This window comes from Xyrauchen texanus, chromosome 27 (assembly GCF_025860055.1).
Source record: "Xyrauchen texanus isolate HMW12.3.18 chromosome 27, RBS_HiC_50CHRs, whole genome shotgun sequence".
Lineage (NCBI taxonomy): Eukaryota > Metazoa > Chordata > Actinopteri > Cypriniformes > Catostomidae > Xyrauchen > Xyrauchen texanus.
The window spans coordinates 24,512,667-24,531,028 of NC_068302.1; the positions used below are offsets into that span (position 1 = coordinate 24,512,667).

At 38.8% G+C, this 18,362-nt stretch overlaps 1 protein-coding gene across 1 annotated transcript in view; it reads left to right on the forward strand.

Annotated features, from left to right (window-relative positions):
* prex1 (phosphatidylinositol-3,4,5-trisphosphate-dependent Rac exchange factor 1) overlaps positions 1–18,362 on the forward strand; it is a 113,970-nt gene that overhangs the window by 60,258 nt on the left and 35,350 nt on the right. Inside the window, exons 9-13 of the mRNA XM_052094518.1 lie at positions 2,918–3,067; positions 7,672–7,819; positions 14,097–14,197; positions 15,217–15,320; positions 17,652–17,701. Coding sequence (XP_051950478.1) covers positions 2,918–3,067; positions 7,672–7,819; positions 14,097–14,197; positions 15,217–15,320; positions 17,652–17,701 — 553 coding nt within the window. The remainder of the gene's footprint in view (positions 1–2,917; positions 3,068–7,671; positions 7,820–14,096; positions 14,198–15,216; positions 15,321–17,651; positions 17,702–18,362) is intronic.

Here is an 18,362-nt window from a genome sequence, read left to right on the forward strand (position 1 = left end):
TGTCTATATAAGGTCCCACAGTTAACCGTGCATGTCAGAGCACAAACAAAGCCATGAAGTCCAAGGAATTGTCTGTAGACCTCCGAGACAGAATTGTATCAAGGCACAGATCTGGGGAAGGGTACAGAAAAATTTCTGCATCATTGAATGTTCCAATGAGCACAGTGGCCTCCATCATCCGTAAATGGATGAAGTTTGGCCACCCGGCCAAACGGAGCGATCGGGGGAGAAGGACCTTAGTCAGGGAGGTGACCAAGAACGCAATGGTCACTCTGACAGAGCTCCAGCATTTCTCTGTGGAGAGAGGAGAAACTTCCAGAAGAACAACCATCTCTACAGCACTCCACCAATCAGGCCTGTATGGTAGAGTGGTCATACGGAAGCCACTCCTCAGTAAAAGGCATATGACAGCCCACCTGGAGTTTGCCAAAAGGCACCTGAAGTAATCTGACCATGAGAAATAAAATTCTCTGGTCTGATGAAACAAAGATTGAACTCTTTGGCCTGAATGGCAAGTGTCATGTCCTGAGGAAACCAGGCACCGCTCCTCACCTGGCCAATACCATCCCTACAGTGAAGCATGGTGGTTCAGCATCATGCTGTGGGGATGTTTTTCAGCAGCAGGAACTGCGAGACTAGTCAGGATCGCTGAATGCAGCAATATACAGTGACATCCTTGATGAAAACCTGCTCCAGAGCGCTCTTGACCTCAGACTGGGGCGAAGGTTAATCTTCCAACAGGATAACGACCCTAAGCACACTGCCAAGATAACAAAGGAGTGGCTACGGGACAACTCTTTAAATGTACTTGAGTGGCCCAGCCAGACCCCAGACTTGAACCCGATTGAACATCTCTGGAGATATCTGAAATGGCTGTGCACCAATGCTCCCCATCTAACCTGATGGAGCTTGAGTGGTCCTGAAAAGAAGAATGGGAGAAACTGCCCAAAAATAGGTGTGTCAGGCTTGTAGCATCATACACAAAAGGACTTGAGGCTGTAATTAGTGCCAAAGGTGCTTCAACAAAGTATTGAGCAAAGGCTGTGAATACTTATGTTCATGTGATTTTTTTTTTTATACATTTGCAAAGATTTCAAACAAACTTCTTTTCCATTGTCATTATGGGGTATTGTTTGAGGAAAATAATGAATTTAATACATTTTGGAATAAGGCTGTAACATAACAAAATGTGGAAAAAGTGAAGCGCTGTGCATACTTTCCGGATGCACTGTATTTGGAAAAACATTAGGGTGAGTAAACAATGACAGAATTTACATTTTTGGGTGAACAATCTCTTTAAATATCATTTTTATTTTTTTATCATTAATGAGTGTTTACTAGAAATACTTACAAGCTACTTCTAATTATTTTAATTATCTTTTCATATTTAATACTTAAATTTTATTTTATCAGCAAGGACATAAATTTTTCCTATTAATTGAACATTTTTACTAAGGGATAGCTTATGACTTAATATTACTTAGCTTACAGCAAAGTCTATTTTATCACAAAAGCAAGTATCCAATAGTCGGCACTAGATATTAGCTGACTTGGCAAAGCAATCTCCTTGTTTTGACTAAGCCATTGTTGTAATTGGAAAATAAGGTTTGGGTAATGCTTACAGAAGGTGTTGTTTATTTCTGAGCTGCTCTTATACACTCAGACAAAGACGATTACTCAAACTCCATCTAACCAATTTGATATGAGCTAAAAGCCTTTCCTAAATCCTCTCAGTACAGTGAGATCTATTTATACTACCTCAACACTAACTCACTGCTCATTACTTATTCCATACCTCATTAATTTCTCTATATAATTCACCTACTGTCAGATCTGGGATAAAATTGGACCTTTAGTGAAAGGCTGAATCCCTCTCTCTCACACACACGCACTTCCCACTAATTAGTAGGTCCTCGTGTTGGGGTGGTTACTCACCTCAATCCGGGTGGTGGAGTCCCAGTTGTCTACGCTTCTGAGTCAGTCAATCTTATCACGTGGCTCATGCACGTGGAGGCACATGCTTCTCTCCGCGATCCACGCACAATTTACCACGGGCCCCATTGACAGCGAGAACCACTAATCGTGAACTTGAGGAGCTTACCCCATGTGACTCTACCCTCCCTAGCAACTGAGCCAATTTGGTTGCTTAGGAGACCTGGCTGGATTCACTTAGCACACCCTGGATTCAAACCCACGACTCCAGGGGTGGTAGTCAGCGTCAGTACTCACTGAGCTACCCAGGCCCTCAACCTCTTTGCATTATTAATGGTTCTAGATTGTTCAAGTCAGTCTGAATATCTATGTCAGTATTTGTGTTTGGCTCAGTATCTAATTTAGCAATGGTAAAAGAGAATCAAATTAACCCTATTTGGCAAAGCATAAGGTAAAATTAGTTAACTGGGTAGTTGACATAAAATACTTCTGGGAATTTTATACTGTATGTCCTGTGGTGTGACTTGCCATTATCAAAGACTATTTTAAACATAATATTTATAATTATTTGTCATTATTCTGCATGCAGTTTTAATGAGTACATAGCATATTTGTACTTTAATAAAACATATTTGTCACTCCGTAGGACCATTTAAAATGAACTTAGAAATCTTGAAAAATGAAAAGAAATGGTGACTTGTCACCTAAAATGTACACTTTTGCTTAAGTATTCATATTATTTTTACCTAAAATCTTGACTGATGAAAAAGTTTATTGACATGTTGTCAACCTGCAAGTTTTTTGTTTAGATTTTACGGTTAATGTGAAGTACAAAGGATTTTAGAGACAATTGGTTTTTAGACCATACTTATTTGCATGCTATACAGTATAAGCATTTCTGTGATTTTAGTTGTTAATTGATTCCCAGTTGGTGCTCAACTTGTTTTATTGTTATATTTCATTTTGTTTTACTTTGTCTTTTTAGCGGACTATCACAGTAATAACTACACAGTGACCAATGGTTGGAAGATTCACAACACGGCCAAAAACAAGTGGATTGTGTGCATGGCCAAGAACGCAGAGGACAAACAGAAATGGCTGGATGCGATTTTAAAGGAACGTGAACAGCGAGAGAGTGAGTAGTTTTGCTCTTATTTACACATTGAGGATGAGACATAGGACAGGATAACTGATAACTTTCAAAAGTCTTTGGTAACCTCAGAGTTACAGCAATGATGTATACCTGATATGGTTTTAAAATGTATCTTGAAGAGTTGATCTTACTATTACAATTGTGAATTGATTGCAAAAAAAGTTATTAAATGCATTTTAATTACTAAAAAAAATACACAATTACACTTTCATTTATTATCCAAAATGATTAAATTAGTTTACTATGTTTACTATTAGTTTACTGTGTGTTTATGTTTATGTGTTTGTGTTTTTGTTTTAAGTTTGCATTAAATTATGATTTATGTTGACAAGCCGGTTCTCGCCTCCTCCTTGCCCATCCTTAACAGTGTTACATTGGTGCCGAAACCCGGGAAAGGAGGAGGCGAGAACCGGCTTTTCAATATAAATAAGTTTAATGATAAACTTAAAAGAAGACACAAATACACACATGACGGACATGTCCGTTAACGATCTCTCTCTCCCGTACGATCCTCTGCAGTCGACCTTTATACCTCAGAGGCTTGGTTAGCCTAATACGGGACCGGGTGTGTAGGATCACGACCCGGCCCCACCCTCCGCCCTGCCACATATGTGGATATGTTTGATTATTCCATAATTTACATTGTTACATTTTTGAAAAATATTATGAATCGTACCAAAATAATAAAATTGATTTCAATGAGTTAAGATAAAAAATATGTTTGATGTCAACCTGTAATTTAGCATCCTTTATTTCAGATTCACCTTTTATGTTTTTAGGCTTTTTGTTTTGTTCTGTTGTAATATGGAACTCCGGTCCTCTGCGGGACACCTGTTCTTGTTTTTAAGGCCTCTATGATGTATTTTACTGCAAGGTTGCACTGAGTGTTTAGATGGCTGTAAAAGCACAAATATACTACAGAGCCCCTTCTGATCACCACTGTCATATTTCAGTGTAAAGTATTGGTTAGAAGGATCAGTTACTAGTTTCCAAGTCAAAGGTCCTTAATGCTCAGCCAAAGTATTAACATTCACTGTAAGTTGGCGTTAGAGCAACGTGTCACTTTTGTGCTGTGATGCTAGATGAAAGCAGAAGTTTTATGGAGCTTATCAGGTTTCCAACATTTGAAATTTGAGCCCAGTCTAACAGGTGCCACATCAGTCACACCTCTCTTGACTGTCTGGCCCCTTATTTTTGTATGCAGCTCAAATATGCCATCAAATTACTTGTTCAAATTAATACTTGGTTTGACTTAGAAAAAATGCCTCTAATCATGAGTCTGATGCAGCAGTTTTTCCCAAAAATGGGCTGCATGTCTATTCTGATAAGATTGCAGACAGTGTGGAAAAACAGTGCTAATTGCAAATAACAAAAATGCAACTAACTATACTGTATAATGCATTATGAGGGCAAAATATGTAGGCTTGGAGAAAACCTCATATATACAGTTGTATGTTCTTGACATTTAAGGCATTGCCATATATTTATCTGTTACTATATTTGGTAGATGCAAAAATGAACAGATTGTGTGATGACATACTCAAATCATGAGAAAATCTATGCATGGTAGAAGATAATACGGCCCTGACTACAATATATGTTGTACAATAAATCATTTACAGCGTTGGGTCGTCACTTGATGTCCAATGTAAAATCTGGGTCCTGCAGCAACACCAGTTGTGAACCTCTGGTCTAATTTATCCCAGTTCAACTCTTCACTAGAAAGAGTTGCTTATTACAGACAGATTATTGTCCATTTTAAAACGATTTGCAATTTTTTTACAAATATTTTGGCTTGAAAATTGATTGATCATTCCCAAATGTTGAAATTCCACATACCCGCAGACCTCCAGTACATCTTTGTGTGCAACCATTGGATTAGGCTGTTCAAAATGAGAAAACCATAAGATTTGGTGTTTGAATCTCATGCTGAATATTGCATTTACGCAAAACTAATTTCTAAAATTGTCATTCGGCGTCAGAACATCAGAAGGCACAATACAAATGATGCTTGAGCAGGGCCATTTTTCAGGAGCTGTTTTAATGATTCGTTTCCTTTTTGATTTAATTGAGTTGGAGCCTCACACAGCTACCACAAACACCTCCTCAAAATGGTCTTTGTGAGTGAGAGCTGCAGCTGCCAGTGGCTTCCCTCTCTCTGGGATCTCAAACATAGTGCAGAGCTCCGAATGAGAACCACGCCAGCTGCCACCAGCTCCTGAATCAGCTGCACAATCTACACCCATTATTACACTTTCTTTAACATTCACCTTTTGTTTAAGGCACTTTACCTTAATTGGGTGCAAATTTGTGGCCCATTACTACTTTAAAGCATTAGAGAATTTTAAACTGTTCTTTAGACATGTATTGCAAAACAGTGTCAAACCTTTTATAACCGTTACAACAGTTATAATATTTAGTTTTGTTCTCCTGAGGTTGACTGACGATTAAGCACTTCAGTTTTACAGACCAATGCTGCATCCGAATATCCACACTTTACTAATATATATGCCAAAAACAGAATGCCAGTGGAGTAGTATGTCCAAATCCTCAGAATTCATGAAGCATTAATCAAAAAATACCCAGATGACCTACTATTTTTGGTGAGATTCTGAAGTACGGATTGACCGGACAGTTTACAATCCCATAATCTCTTGGGAGCTGAGGAGACATCATGTTTTAAAATTTTGGATTTAAAAGAACAGTGGTGAATCGTGAGTCAAACGGGTCTTTTCACCTGCAAGTGGTACACTCATTGAACACCGTAGTAGGAACACCTATACACCTAGATATTCATGTGATTATCTAATCAGCCAAACATGTGACAGCAGTGCAGTGCTAAAATCATACAGATATGGGTCAGGAGCTTCAGTTAATGTTCACATCAACCATCAGAATGGGTATAAAATGTGATCTCAGTGATTTCGACTGTGGCATGATTGTTTTCGACCGGCTGGTTTGAGAATTTCTGTAACTGCTGATCTCCTGGTATTTTCACACACAACAGTCTTCAAGGTTTACTCTCAATGGTGCCAAAAACAAAAAACATCCAGTGAGAGGCAGTTCTGAGGACCGAAATGCCTTGATGAGAGAGGTCAACAGAGAATGACCAGACTGGTTAAGAATACACAACACATTGAACCTTGAGGCGGATGGGCTACAACAGCAGAAGACCATTTTGGCCACTTAAATAGGACCATAGTGTTCCTAATAAAGTGCTCAGTGAGTGTATATACAGTATACCAAGCAAGTTGTTTCTTGTGCCAGAGTGGATTTTTTTCGTGATTATTGTTCTTGGGTCATATATTCGGGTCAAGGGTCAAACACAGCACGCATTCATATTACTCGCATGCATACTTACAGTACATACATGCATGTACTGTTTTACTACTCAAAAAGGGAATCATTCATCAATTACACTACATACTGTGACAATGAGCAATTTTGGATGCATTTGTTGACAACAAAGAAATTAATGTAATTTTAGAAGTAATTTCAGGCCCTATTTTGTACCCTCTTCATTGAATTTGCCTTTCATATATTTTTCATATATTTCATAAATATGTCCTTCGGTGTTCTCAACTGAAGAGGTTGTTGGAGTTTTACTTTGTGAAGCTCCTGTTTCCGTTACAGCTTGACGCTGGCTGTACTGTTAATGCAAACAAGGCTGTTTATCGGCAGTAGCCAATCTGCAGTGCACCATTGCACAGTTTTTAGTAGGTTATGTGTTGTTGTTTTCAGGTCTTTTGGGTGCCAAGGAAACTGTAAACTCCGCCTGGTAGAGCTTCAACTCTGTATCTAGCTCTGACTATTCTCTGCATGTTAACCACATCTTGTTTCTCGACCAGAAGTATTGTGAGATATTGAAAATGAATGTTGTTTTGGGTAACGGGCCTTGAGAAATACTAATAAACATCCCTCATCTCACAGAGTTCCTGCACTAGCTCAACACCACTCTAAAGACTTACAAATGTTATTTTCTTTTTATTTATTTTTAATTAGTGGTCTAAGTAGACAAATGTGTGTGTGTGTGTGTGTGTGTGTGTGTGTGTGTGTGTGTGTGTGTGTGTGTGTGTGTGTGTGTGTGTGTGTGTGTGTGTGTGTGTGTGTGTGTGTGTGTGTCAAATATGCATGAGTTGTTTTTACCCAGAATACTGATGCCAATTATAAGGCCCCTCTCAATTACCAAAATGCCTCGATAGCAAAATACACATGCACGTGTCAACACAAACGCACACGCTTATAATAAAATCAGTTAAACCAATGTTTCCTTTCAGCCTCACCTAAAAAATTAACTGACACAGCAGCACCCACACTGATTTTGAGGAAAAGCAAGAGAAAAGTCACACTTTGTAAATTAACTGTTCTGAGGAATATACTATAATTATACACCAGGTTAAAGTTATTTTACTCTTTAAAACAGTTTTTTTTTTATTTCATATCACAGAATTTAAAAAGTTTTTTTTTTTCCAAGACTAATTTCTCGGCCAGTTTGAGAAGTTATTTTAATTCCGTTTGGTGATATTATATGTTTAAAATTGTCGTTCAGTTAAGGCATTTTTTTTTAATCTCTTAATGATTGGCAGGTCTGAAGCTTGGTATGGAGCGTGATGCCTATGTCATGATCGCGGAGAAGGGAGAGAAGCTCTACCATATGATGATGACCAAGAACCGCCACCTCATCAAAGATCGACGCAAGAAACTCACCATCGTACCCAAGTGCTTCTTGGGAAAGTGAGTTTTTGCCAATGTTGGGTTATGTAATTGCATTTTAAAGATTCTCTTCTACTGTAAGTTTCACCTTACTATCCGTCAGATACTATGTCATTGACTAGCTTGCTCTGCGCTGAGTGCGTCACCTTTCCTCGGCTGCTTTTACACCATCTGACTGTCTCCTGAATATCTTGCAAGTCATCCTAATCCAAGAGGCCCCTGAATGAATGAAAATGCACACAGACTCACACACACTCACTTAGCACATGTAAATGCTTTCCCAAGCTCACTGCCAAGCACCCCATTGGACACAGACATTCCCAGCAAAAATGCCTTCATTAGAGAAAAATCTGCATTCAGTTTCTCTCTTTGGGTCTCTCTCTTCATTTCTGCCTCTCTCATTTTCCCACTCACCCCGTATTTCAACACCATGAATGAACAATGAGTGCTATGTATGCCATTAAACTTCCAAATAATGTGTGTGTGCATATTTGGGAGCTGGGAAAAGAGATTCCTCACCAATTAAAATTCCCTTTTTGCACCGCACTAGTACATAAGGGGAAAACCATATTATATTGATTTAATCTATTTTAAAAGTGTGGCAATAATTCACACACTCCGATTTAAACTGCATTTGTCTTTATTCAGTCATGCTCGTGTCATTCTAAACCCATATACTGTCATTAATTCTGTGGAACACAAAAGTAGAAAGCTTTGAAGAATTGATAAGCGGCTCTTGCCAATGACAGTTCATAGTGGCCAGGGGTTGTCAAGCTTCAAAAAGGTCCCTATAAAAGTAGTCCAAATGACATTTGCTGTAATTTTTTTATTTTTTATTTTATGAAGCTTAAAGGATGTTCACCCAAAAATGAATCATGCCATCCCAGATGTGTATGACTTTCTTTTTTCTGCTGAACACAAATATGTTTGTAGAATATTTCAGCTCTGTTGGTCCTTTTCATTGCAAGTGAATGGTGACCAGACCTTTCAAGCTCCAAATATAACAAAGGCAGCATATAAGTAATCTCTAAGACTCCAGTGGTGAAATGTATATCTTCAGAAGCTTTATAATAGGTGTGGGTGAGAAAAAAACAATATTTAAGTACTTTTTATAACGTAAAAAAGTGAAAGTGTAGATTTATAGTAAAACAGGATTGAAATGTTGATCTGTTTCCCACCCAAAGTGATTGCACTGCTTCAGAAGACATAGATAGACAAAGATTTAAACACTGGAGTCATATGGATGTCTTTATGCTGCCTTATGTGATTTTTGGAGGAATTATAATTCTTAACAAAACTTAGTCTTAACCAGGCCTAATGCAACCAATTTCTATTGACAAGCAATTTGTCTGTTCACACTGAACATGAAAATTTGAGTCAGAGCACATATTTGTTTAATATACTGTTATGTGGAGTTGGAGTTTGAACCTGTGTGTTTTTTTTTTTTTTTTTTTTTTTTCCTCTCTCCCCAGAGGTTTGGGCTACTTGGCATGACAATGCAGAAATAAAATCAAAGTGGTCATGACTGGTTAGGTCATCTATTTCTCTTTCTTGTTATCTTTCTGTTAAGTTTGAATAAGCTTTATTGGCACGGAGAAGAACATTAAATGGCCAGAGCATTAAAGATATACAATTTAAGCTTTATGGACAGCGTTTGTGGCATGCTGTCTCCACAAAGTAAAAACTTAAATCATGTTTAAGGTTATGCACTTACAATAGAAGTATTTAGGACAAGGCATTTTGCTTAAATATTAAAATACACTGTTTCAAAAGCATACAACAACAACTTACATTTATATAGCGCTTTTCTCAAACTCAAAGCGCTTTACATAGTATAGGGGAATCTCCTCAACCACCACCAGTGTGCAGCATCCACCTGGATGATGCGATGGCAGCCATAGTACGCCAGAACGCCCACCACACACCAGCTATTGGTGGAGAGGAGATGGTAGAGTGATGTAGCCAATTCAGGGATGGAGATTATTAGGAGGCCATTATAGATAGTGGCCAATGGGGGAATTTGGCTAGGACACCGGGGTTAAACCCCTACTCTTTACGAGAAAGTGCCCTAGGGATTTTAAATGACCACAGAGAGTCAGGACCTCGGTTTAACGTCCCATCCAAAAGACGGTGCTTTTTTACAGTATAGTGTCTCCGTCACTATACTGGGGCATTAGGACCCACACAGACCATAGGGTGAGCACCCCCTGCTGGCCTCCCTAATACCATTTCCAGCAGCAACCTTGGTTTTCCCCAGAAGGTCTCCCATCCAGGTACTGGCCAGGCTCAACCCTGCTTAGCTTTAGTGGGCAACCAGGCAATTGCTGCAGGGTGATATGGCAGCATAGCCACATTATGTCTTAACATGTGACTAGTGTGATAAAATTGTTTATGTCATGACCATGTAAAGCCTCTAAACCCCTCTAAGATTTCTACATAAAAGATAGGAGCCTAGAAGAAAGGGCCTAGAAAAATATATTACCTAACAAGCATAACTAGATTTTCATCTGCCTAAAGCAGATGCCACCATTAATTGAACGATTCAAACAAATATATAGCTCAAATAACACACATTTTTGTACGGAAGAATTAATATAAGTTATTATAATTGTTTTAACAAATTGAGGATCAAGAATGATTTTCTGTGGTAATTGACAGCATGGCACAGATGATGTCGATAGTGCTTAACATGTATTGAACATTCATTTTAATAAGCTAATATCTCATTAATATCCCTCTTTGTCACACTTTGGCACAGATACATAATCACACAGATATGGATACAAGTGGAAAACATTCTCACACACACACACACAACTCTACAGCATGTGAGAGAGCCCTGTGTGCATTAGCTGTGGAGAATATTAATGAGTTTCATAAACATTAATTAATTCCCTTAGGGACACCTCCACCCTTTTCCTTTTCCTGCCAATCTGAATTACAGACTTATGTAATCACAGCAGACTGACTCTGTTTAATTTCACTGCTCTCTTTCATGGGCCTGACTGCACTCTGCTCTGTTAGGGAAGGGGGGGGGGCTGCACATAAAGACTCTCTAACTACTTAGTAAGATCTCCAATGGCACCTTTTATGGTGTTAATAATTTTCAGTTTTTATTAAGGGTAACTGTTAAGGCAAGTATCATTACAGCTCTTACGTGGTTTGAGGGATCTGAACAAACCACCAACTCTTAACATTAAACTTCAGTGCATAACTCGTCATGCACCGTTTGTGCTGCGTATATGAATAAAAGTGTGCAATTACCTTTCTAAGTGATCATATTTAAGATTTTCTCCAGGCAGATAATAAAATGGATAAAAATTCCCATAAACTTAGATTGGAAGGCCAAAACCATATCTAGTGACCAGAAAAACAAAGAAATGATTGGTTCTTTTGATTTTGATGGGAAAGCAACCACTGACAATAACACACAAATGCATGTGATTAATTTAAAATGTTTAACATTTGAAATACTTTTTCTTTATAGCAATAAACAAATTTACCAATTTTTACATTTGATTCTGACATTTTATTCAGCTCCGTGTGAGTGCAGATGCTGCGTCGCATTCCTGATAATTCAGATGAAGTATCATTACGTGGACAGTGCTATCGTTAAAAGAAAAACGAGATGTTCTCTGCAAGCACTTTTCATGTGGAGTTTAAATCGGCAAATCATGTAAATGCGGTTGCTGTAGCAAAGTGAATAGCCACTATTAATATTGTGGAGCAAAGTCCTACACATTGGTGGGTAGCCGCATGTATCCGATGGGTGAACCGCTAATATTTGATGTAACGGGTGGAAAAATATTAAATTGTCATTTGCGGTGCTGGTCAGGAATCAGTAGACACTGGCGTACTGCCTATTGGGAAATACCGAGTATTGGGAAATGACACGGGCCGTACTCTAACTTGCATTGTCAGTATTAAATGCCACAGCTTAATGTATCAGAGCATGTGCACTTACTGCTAACCCATGAGTCCAAAATATTGGGAGAGTTCTGTATGTTCTGAGTATTACTACTAGCAAAAAATTAGAGGCACTGTTTGCTGATCAAGCACTCTACTAAAAATTGAAGGACAATTATGAAGGTGAGGAATTTTAAAAGTTGTCATCAGCTAATTTGAAGGAAGCATAGAGGACAAAGCAGTTGTGTGGTTAGCTGAATGAATGGAGACATGAATGGAGAATCTGGTTGTGTCACTGTACTGGATATATGTGGGGCGCCTTCTCCATCTGTTAAACTGTCCTTTCATCCGACCCCTCTCCCCTCTTTGCTGTCTTCCAACATTTCAAAGACACAAACACACACACATGCACGTGCACACACACACACACACACACACACTTTTCTCACATTCCCTTAAAGGCGTCATAACTGTTTACACATTGCTTATTTCTGTTCCTGAATCGAATGGGATTCACACAATTTCTCTCAGAAGCGGTAGTCATGCACACTTCAGGCACAAAGTCCCATGCATTAGTTTTGCCACTAAACTGCCCTAAATACCCTTGAACATGCTATTATTTCCTACCAAGCCATCATTAGAGCCAAGTCACAACTTAATTACTGTTTTTTTTTACATTTCCATTGGCAGTTGATGATAAATGTGTAGCTGAGGTGTTTTTATTTGTATGTTGCTATGGATATGAGTACAGTATAAATAAAATGACATAAAGGAATAATTTAGCCAAAAATGAAAATGTACTTGCACAAACGCATTATTTTTAGAGTACTCCGTAGATGCAGACAGGAAAGAGAGAGGGGGATATTTAAAGGACAAAATCAAACAGAGGTCTCTGTGATCCAACAGCTATGTTGTGAGCAAGTGTGCTACTTTCTGTGTCAGAGCTCCAAAGGAGAAAGTATTTTCACATCGAAAAAACAGTACACTCATCAGGATTAAATGTAAAAGGCATTTGAAGTCACTCCCTAAAGCCTTTGTCAAAGCTAAAAAAATTATTTGTGAACCCCACTTGTAGTGTTTGAACATTAAAACCATTTAAGTCCCCACTGAAGATGGAATGCAGCTTTGGATCATCACCTTGATTCTAATCTCCCAAGTACCTTTGACTGGTGCCTCATACAGTTGAAGTCAGAAGTTTACATAGACTTAGGTTGATGTCACATAAATCCACCGATTTCATATTAGCAAACTATAGTTTTGCAAGTCGTTTAGGACATCTACTTTGTGCATGACATCAATAATTTTTCCAAAAATTGTTTACAGACTGATTGTTTAACTTTTAATTGTCTATATCACAATTCCAGTTGGTCAGAATTTTGCATACACTGTGTTTTTAAGCAGCTTGGAAAATTCAAGAAAATGATTTTAAGCCTGTTGGCAATTAGCCAATTAGCTTCTTATAGTTTATATGTTTGCAAGTGCACATGGGAACAAAAGACTTACTTTTTGGAGAAATGTCCTCTGGTCTGATGAAACAAAAATGTAACTGTTTGGCCATAATGGCCATCGTTAGGTTTGGAGGAAAAGGGGTAAGGATTACAAGCCGAAGAACACCATCCCAACCGTGAAGCATGGTAGTGGCAGTATCATTTTGTGGGGGTGCTTTGCTGCAGGAGGTACTGGTGCACTTCACAAAATAGATGGCATCATGAGGAAGGAAAATTATGTGGATATATTGAAGCAAATTCTCAAGACATCAGCCAGGAAGTTAAAGCTTGGTGTAAAATGGGTCTTCCAAATGGACAAAGACCCCTAGCATACCTCTAAAGTTGTAGCAAAATGGCTTAAGCACAGCAAAGTCAAGCTACTGGAGTGGTCATCACAAAGTCCTGATCTCAATCCGATAGAAAATTTGTGGGCAGAACTGAAAAAGTGTGTGCGAGCAAGGAGGCCTACAAACCTGACTCCGTTACACCAGTTCTGTCTGGAAGAATGGAACTTATTGTGAAAAGCATGTGAAAGGCTACCCAAAACATTTGACCCAAGTTAAACAATTTAAAGGCAATGCTACCAAATACTAACAAAGTGTATGTAAACTTCTTACCCACTGGAAATGTGATGAAAGAAATAAAAGCTGAAATAAATCATTTACGCTACTATTATTCTGACATTTCACATTCTTAAAATAAAGTAGTGATCCTAACTGATCTAAGACAGGGAATGTTTTTTTCCGATTAAATATCAGGAATTGTGAAAAACTGAGTTTAAATGTATTTGGATAAGTTGTATGCAAACTTGTCAATCACTCTGGTGTTATAGGCCCTTCTGTAGCATATGTGAATTGTTATGTTATGTGAAGGCTGACACAGCTGTTATCTCTGTGTATCATCAGTGAGTTTGTCTCATGGCTGCTGGAAAGTGGAGAGATCAGTAAAACGGAGGAGGGAATTAACCTGGGTCAGGCACTTCTGGAGAATGGTATCATCCACCATGGTAAGAGAACGGAGTCTCCAAAAAGTACCATGGTATTTTTTTAAAGTAGACAACCTGTTGACACCCCTACTGATTCTTTATTATATCTAATTTAGTCATTTCAAATATATAAGCTTACACCTTTATTTACAAAGGGTTTTATACATCTATATTTAAAAGTATTCATCAAAGTACTGTAATATTACCACCTGAAACTATCACGGTACCATGGTACTTCCACTGTCACTATATCTTATAAATGTATTATTCTCTTTCAGTGTTTTCTTTGTGTGTCTCTCTCTTTGTTTTTGTGTTGTTTCCTCTTTCAAACTGTTCCCCCTATTTCTCACCCTCAAAATATTTCAGCAACATGTTTTTATGCTTTCCTAAGGGTTTCACCAGCAAAGCTACTGCTATCCACATTCTGTTTTGGACTTAAACTTGCCAAAAATAAACCACAGTCCATTAACTGTTTATACAAGTGTTGGACTGTTTAAAATTACTATTTTGACAGATTTACACTTTTAAATTTAGCACAAATGTCATATTGGCCAACAGTCACTGAGATCCTGATCAGCAGTCTGGATATTAACATGAAAAATGCTGCTTGAGAACAACATTCTTAAATTATTCATGAGTGTTTGAGATGAGGGTAGCATTATAGCTCTACATTACAACCAGGGGATTCTGACACATTCAGTCAGAATGGAAAAAAACAACTACATGCACCTGAAGGGATTGGAGTGATAAATCCTAGTATAAGGGCTAAAGCTGTCAATCAATAATATGGTGGCAGCATTCAAGGAGAGGTCAAACAGGATTTTGGCTCACACTTTTTGATTAATCACAGACATCTTGAACATGTTTATTAAGGGTTTACTGCAGTCTGAGACTGTTAGAAAAACATTGGCTATAAAAACTGAAAAATATAATATTTTTAGGTCATGTTGATGTATCTTATTACATTAGAGGTGAGGATAGTTTAGATTTAGTGTTTCATAGTGAAATAGAATATTAAATGTGTGTGTTTTTCACTGTAGTGTCAGATAAACACCAGTTTAAGAACGAGCAGGTGTTGTATCGCTTTCGTTACGATGACGGCACATATAAAGCCAGGAGTGAGATGGAAGACATCATATCAAAGGTATCAAACTTGCTCAACTGCACCCTTTTTTGTCTTTTTTTTTACTTGAGTAATTTTCCACTCCTCTTCAACTCTGCCAACAGGGGGTGCTATGTTGCAAAAAAGGTTACGCTTAAAATGTATAGTCTCCAAATACAATAAGTCCGGCATAAAGGGTAACGCTTGAAAGCTTAGAATCTGAACTTTTCAAAGATAACATTTCTGAATTTATTTGACATAAAATAACAAAAAAGAAGTCCTGAAAACATTTGCATTGCAAATCGGATCCATCTAGAGGTCATGTAGTAGAAACAGTAATGTGAATTTAAAAGTAATTAAAATAGCACCTAAATAGACAAATCCTAGGAATAATCAGGAATGCGACTGTTCCTTTATTTTGTTGCCCTAATACCACAATTTGAAAGATTTTCAAAAGAATGAAAGAGAGAAACATGATATTTCATTAAATGCAAATGTCTCTTTTATGCACCGTTCACCATTGCTGTAATCCCCAAATAGATAACTTCATATCTGCTTTTACTTTAGGTAGTTTTCTTAAAACTGAGCTATTTTTTAATTGTCTGTGAGTTTGCTTTTTTTTTGAAGAATCCAATGTTATTTCTTAGATGTCTAGAACAGAATACACAGTCCAGCAGGAAAAGCATGCTAAACAAATTATTGGAAATATATGTTATCCAATATTGATGATAAAATGTTAAACATCATTGCAAATTGGAGGATCTCAACTTTTTAATGACAAATATTGAGCTTATAGTCCACTCAGAAGCTGAGATATTCTGTGAAACAATGGAGTAGGTGGATGAACTGAAAATTAGACTGAATGGCTATGGACAAGCACATATGCGAGGGCTAAAATATCAGGTCGACATTTTGTAATGAAAGCTGATAGCGGGGAGAAAAAAAAGTCTATTCATCACAAGATTGTGAACATATACAGTATTATTTCTGAATAATTTGTTGTGGCAGGGTGGAGGGCGGGGCCGGGTCATGATCATACACACCCGGTCCCTTATCAGGCCGATTGGGGACCGGGCGTGCGACATTCCAGCCCGGCCCCGCCCCCCTACGCTCCAAACTCCTCCCGGCATTACCTCAGGCCGGGGTGCCACCGGCATGACATACTCCCCTTTCCCTGGGGAGGGGCGTGCTTTGCGCCCCGTCAGGTCATCCCTGCCTTCCTCGACCTGGGAGGAGACAGGTGGGGAAAACGACAACAAAAAAACAAAATAGGCGAGAGAAAACCAACACGGTGCGACAGAGAGAGGAGAGAGAGAATAAGCTCACTTCACCGGTTCTCTGATGTGCTGTCGCGTGGTCCTCGAGCACTCCTCCACACTCTTCGGCAGATGACAGCCGCTCCTCCCCAGGTGGACCGGAGTCAAACCTCAGACCCCCAGTGGACAGAACGCCCCTCCACTTTTCTGGCGGCACATGGGGACATTCCTCCGCCCCTGGCAGTGGCCCTACCGCTCGAGGTGATCGGGTAGTTACTTCGACGGAAGACGACGGCGGTCTTCCCTCGACCCCTCCGCGTTTCTGGGGGATGGCAGTGCGCTCCTCCGCCCCTGGCAGCGGCTCCATCGCTCCAGGCAGTCGGGGATCCTGTCCCCACTCACCCCGCGGACGACGGCCGTTCCCTATGTCCGGGCGGTTGGGCTCCTCGTCCCCCGGCAATTGGCCGTGGCTGCTCCCTTGGGGGGACTGTAGTGGCGAGAACTCTACTACTACGGCGTATCCCTCCTCCTTCCCGGATTTTGGCACCAGTGTAACGTAGTCAATGGAAAGGAGGAGGCGAGAATCGGCTTGACAATATAAATAATTGTTTAATTATAAACTTAAAAGACAACAAACACACACATGACGGACATGTCCGTAAACTATCTCTCCATACAATCCTCCGCAGTCGGCCTTTATCCCTCTCGGAGGCTTGATTAGCCTGATAAGGGACCGGGTGTGTATGATCACGACCCGGCCCCGCCCTCCGCCCTGCCACATTTGTCTTCTTTTATTATTTGTGGGGTTTAAAATTTTTTATAAAAAAAGACAATGTTTTGGAAGTTAGTCTACAGTATGTAAATTTGAGTGTGAACAATTGCAAATGGCTGCCGAAAAATGCCCCAGAGTTGAAGTTAATTTTCAGCCCTTCTGACATCTAGTCAATACAATTCGAGTTCATGTGATCTTGATAAATCTAAATCTAAAAATGTGTCAAATGTGCAAATGTTGAAAAAATATTATACTAACAGGACAACAAGCTGAAATACACACTGTAGAGAGATGCAGCTGTTTGTGCAGATGCATTATATGTGTGTCTGTGTATGTGTCCGACAGGGAGTGAGACTCTACTGTCGTCTCCACAGTCTCTTCACACCTGTTATCAAGTAAGTGACATGTTTTTCTGTGCCATAATGTGATTTGTACTTTACACAGACCACATTGTTACTTGTTATTAAAGGTTTAAGCTAATGTGTAAGGAAAGATCTGACAGTACATTTTGCTAACACTTCATTTTAAAGGCATTGCATATGTAGATTAGCAGAGCAATAATATCTACATTTACATCTATTCATTTATCAGATACTTTTATCCAAAGCACAAATGTACAAATGTTTTAGAATAGTACTACGCAACAGCAATGCTAAGTGCAGAGCAGTGTAGAAAGTATTTTAAAGAGTGCAGAAGATTTTGATGTTTGATGGGCGACAAATATTTAATATTAATTTCTTATTAATAATTTTTCCATGACACATATTTGTGTCATGGAAAAACAAACATAGAATATTTGTTTAAAAGCATCTGTTTTAAAAGATGTTGAGGTGAGAGTTTGTTTAGTGTGGTTTCACATTAGCCAGCTGCATGTGACACGATAATATGAGCACTACAGAGTCCTATTTCTTTTCTGTCACCAGTCACCTTTGATATCTCTTATAAATAGCTGAGGGGGAACCATTGATCTACCATTGGGACAGACTGTAACCTTCCTGACCTTTAGCAGATGCTTTTTTCTTTATAGGTGACAGTCCAGTACACTAATTACAGTAC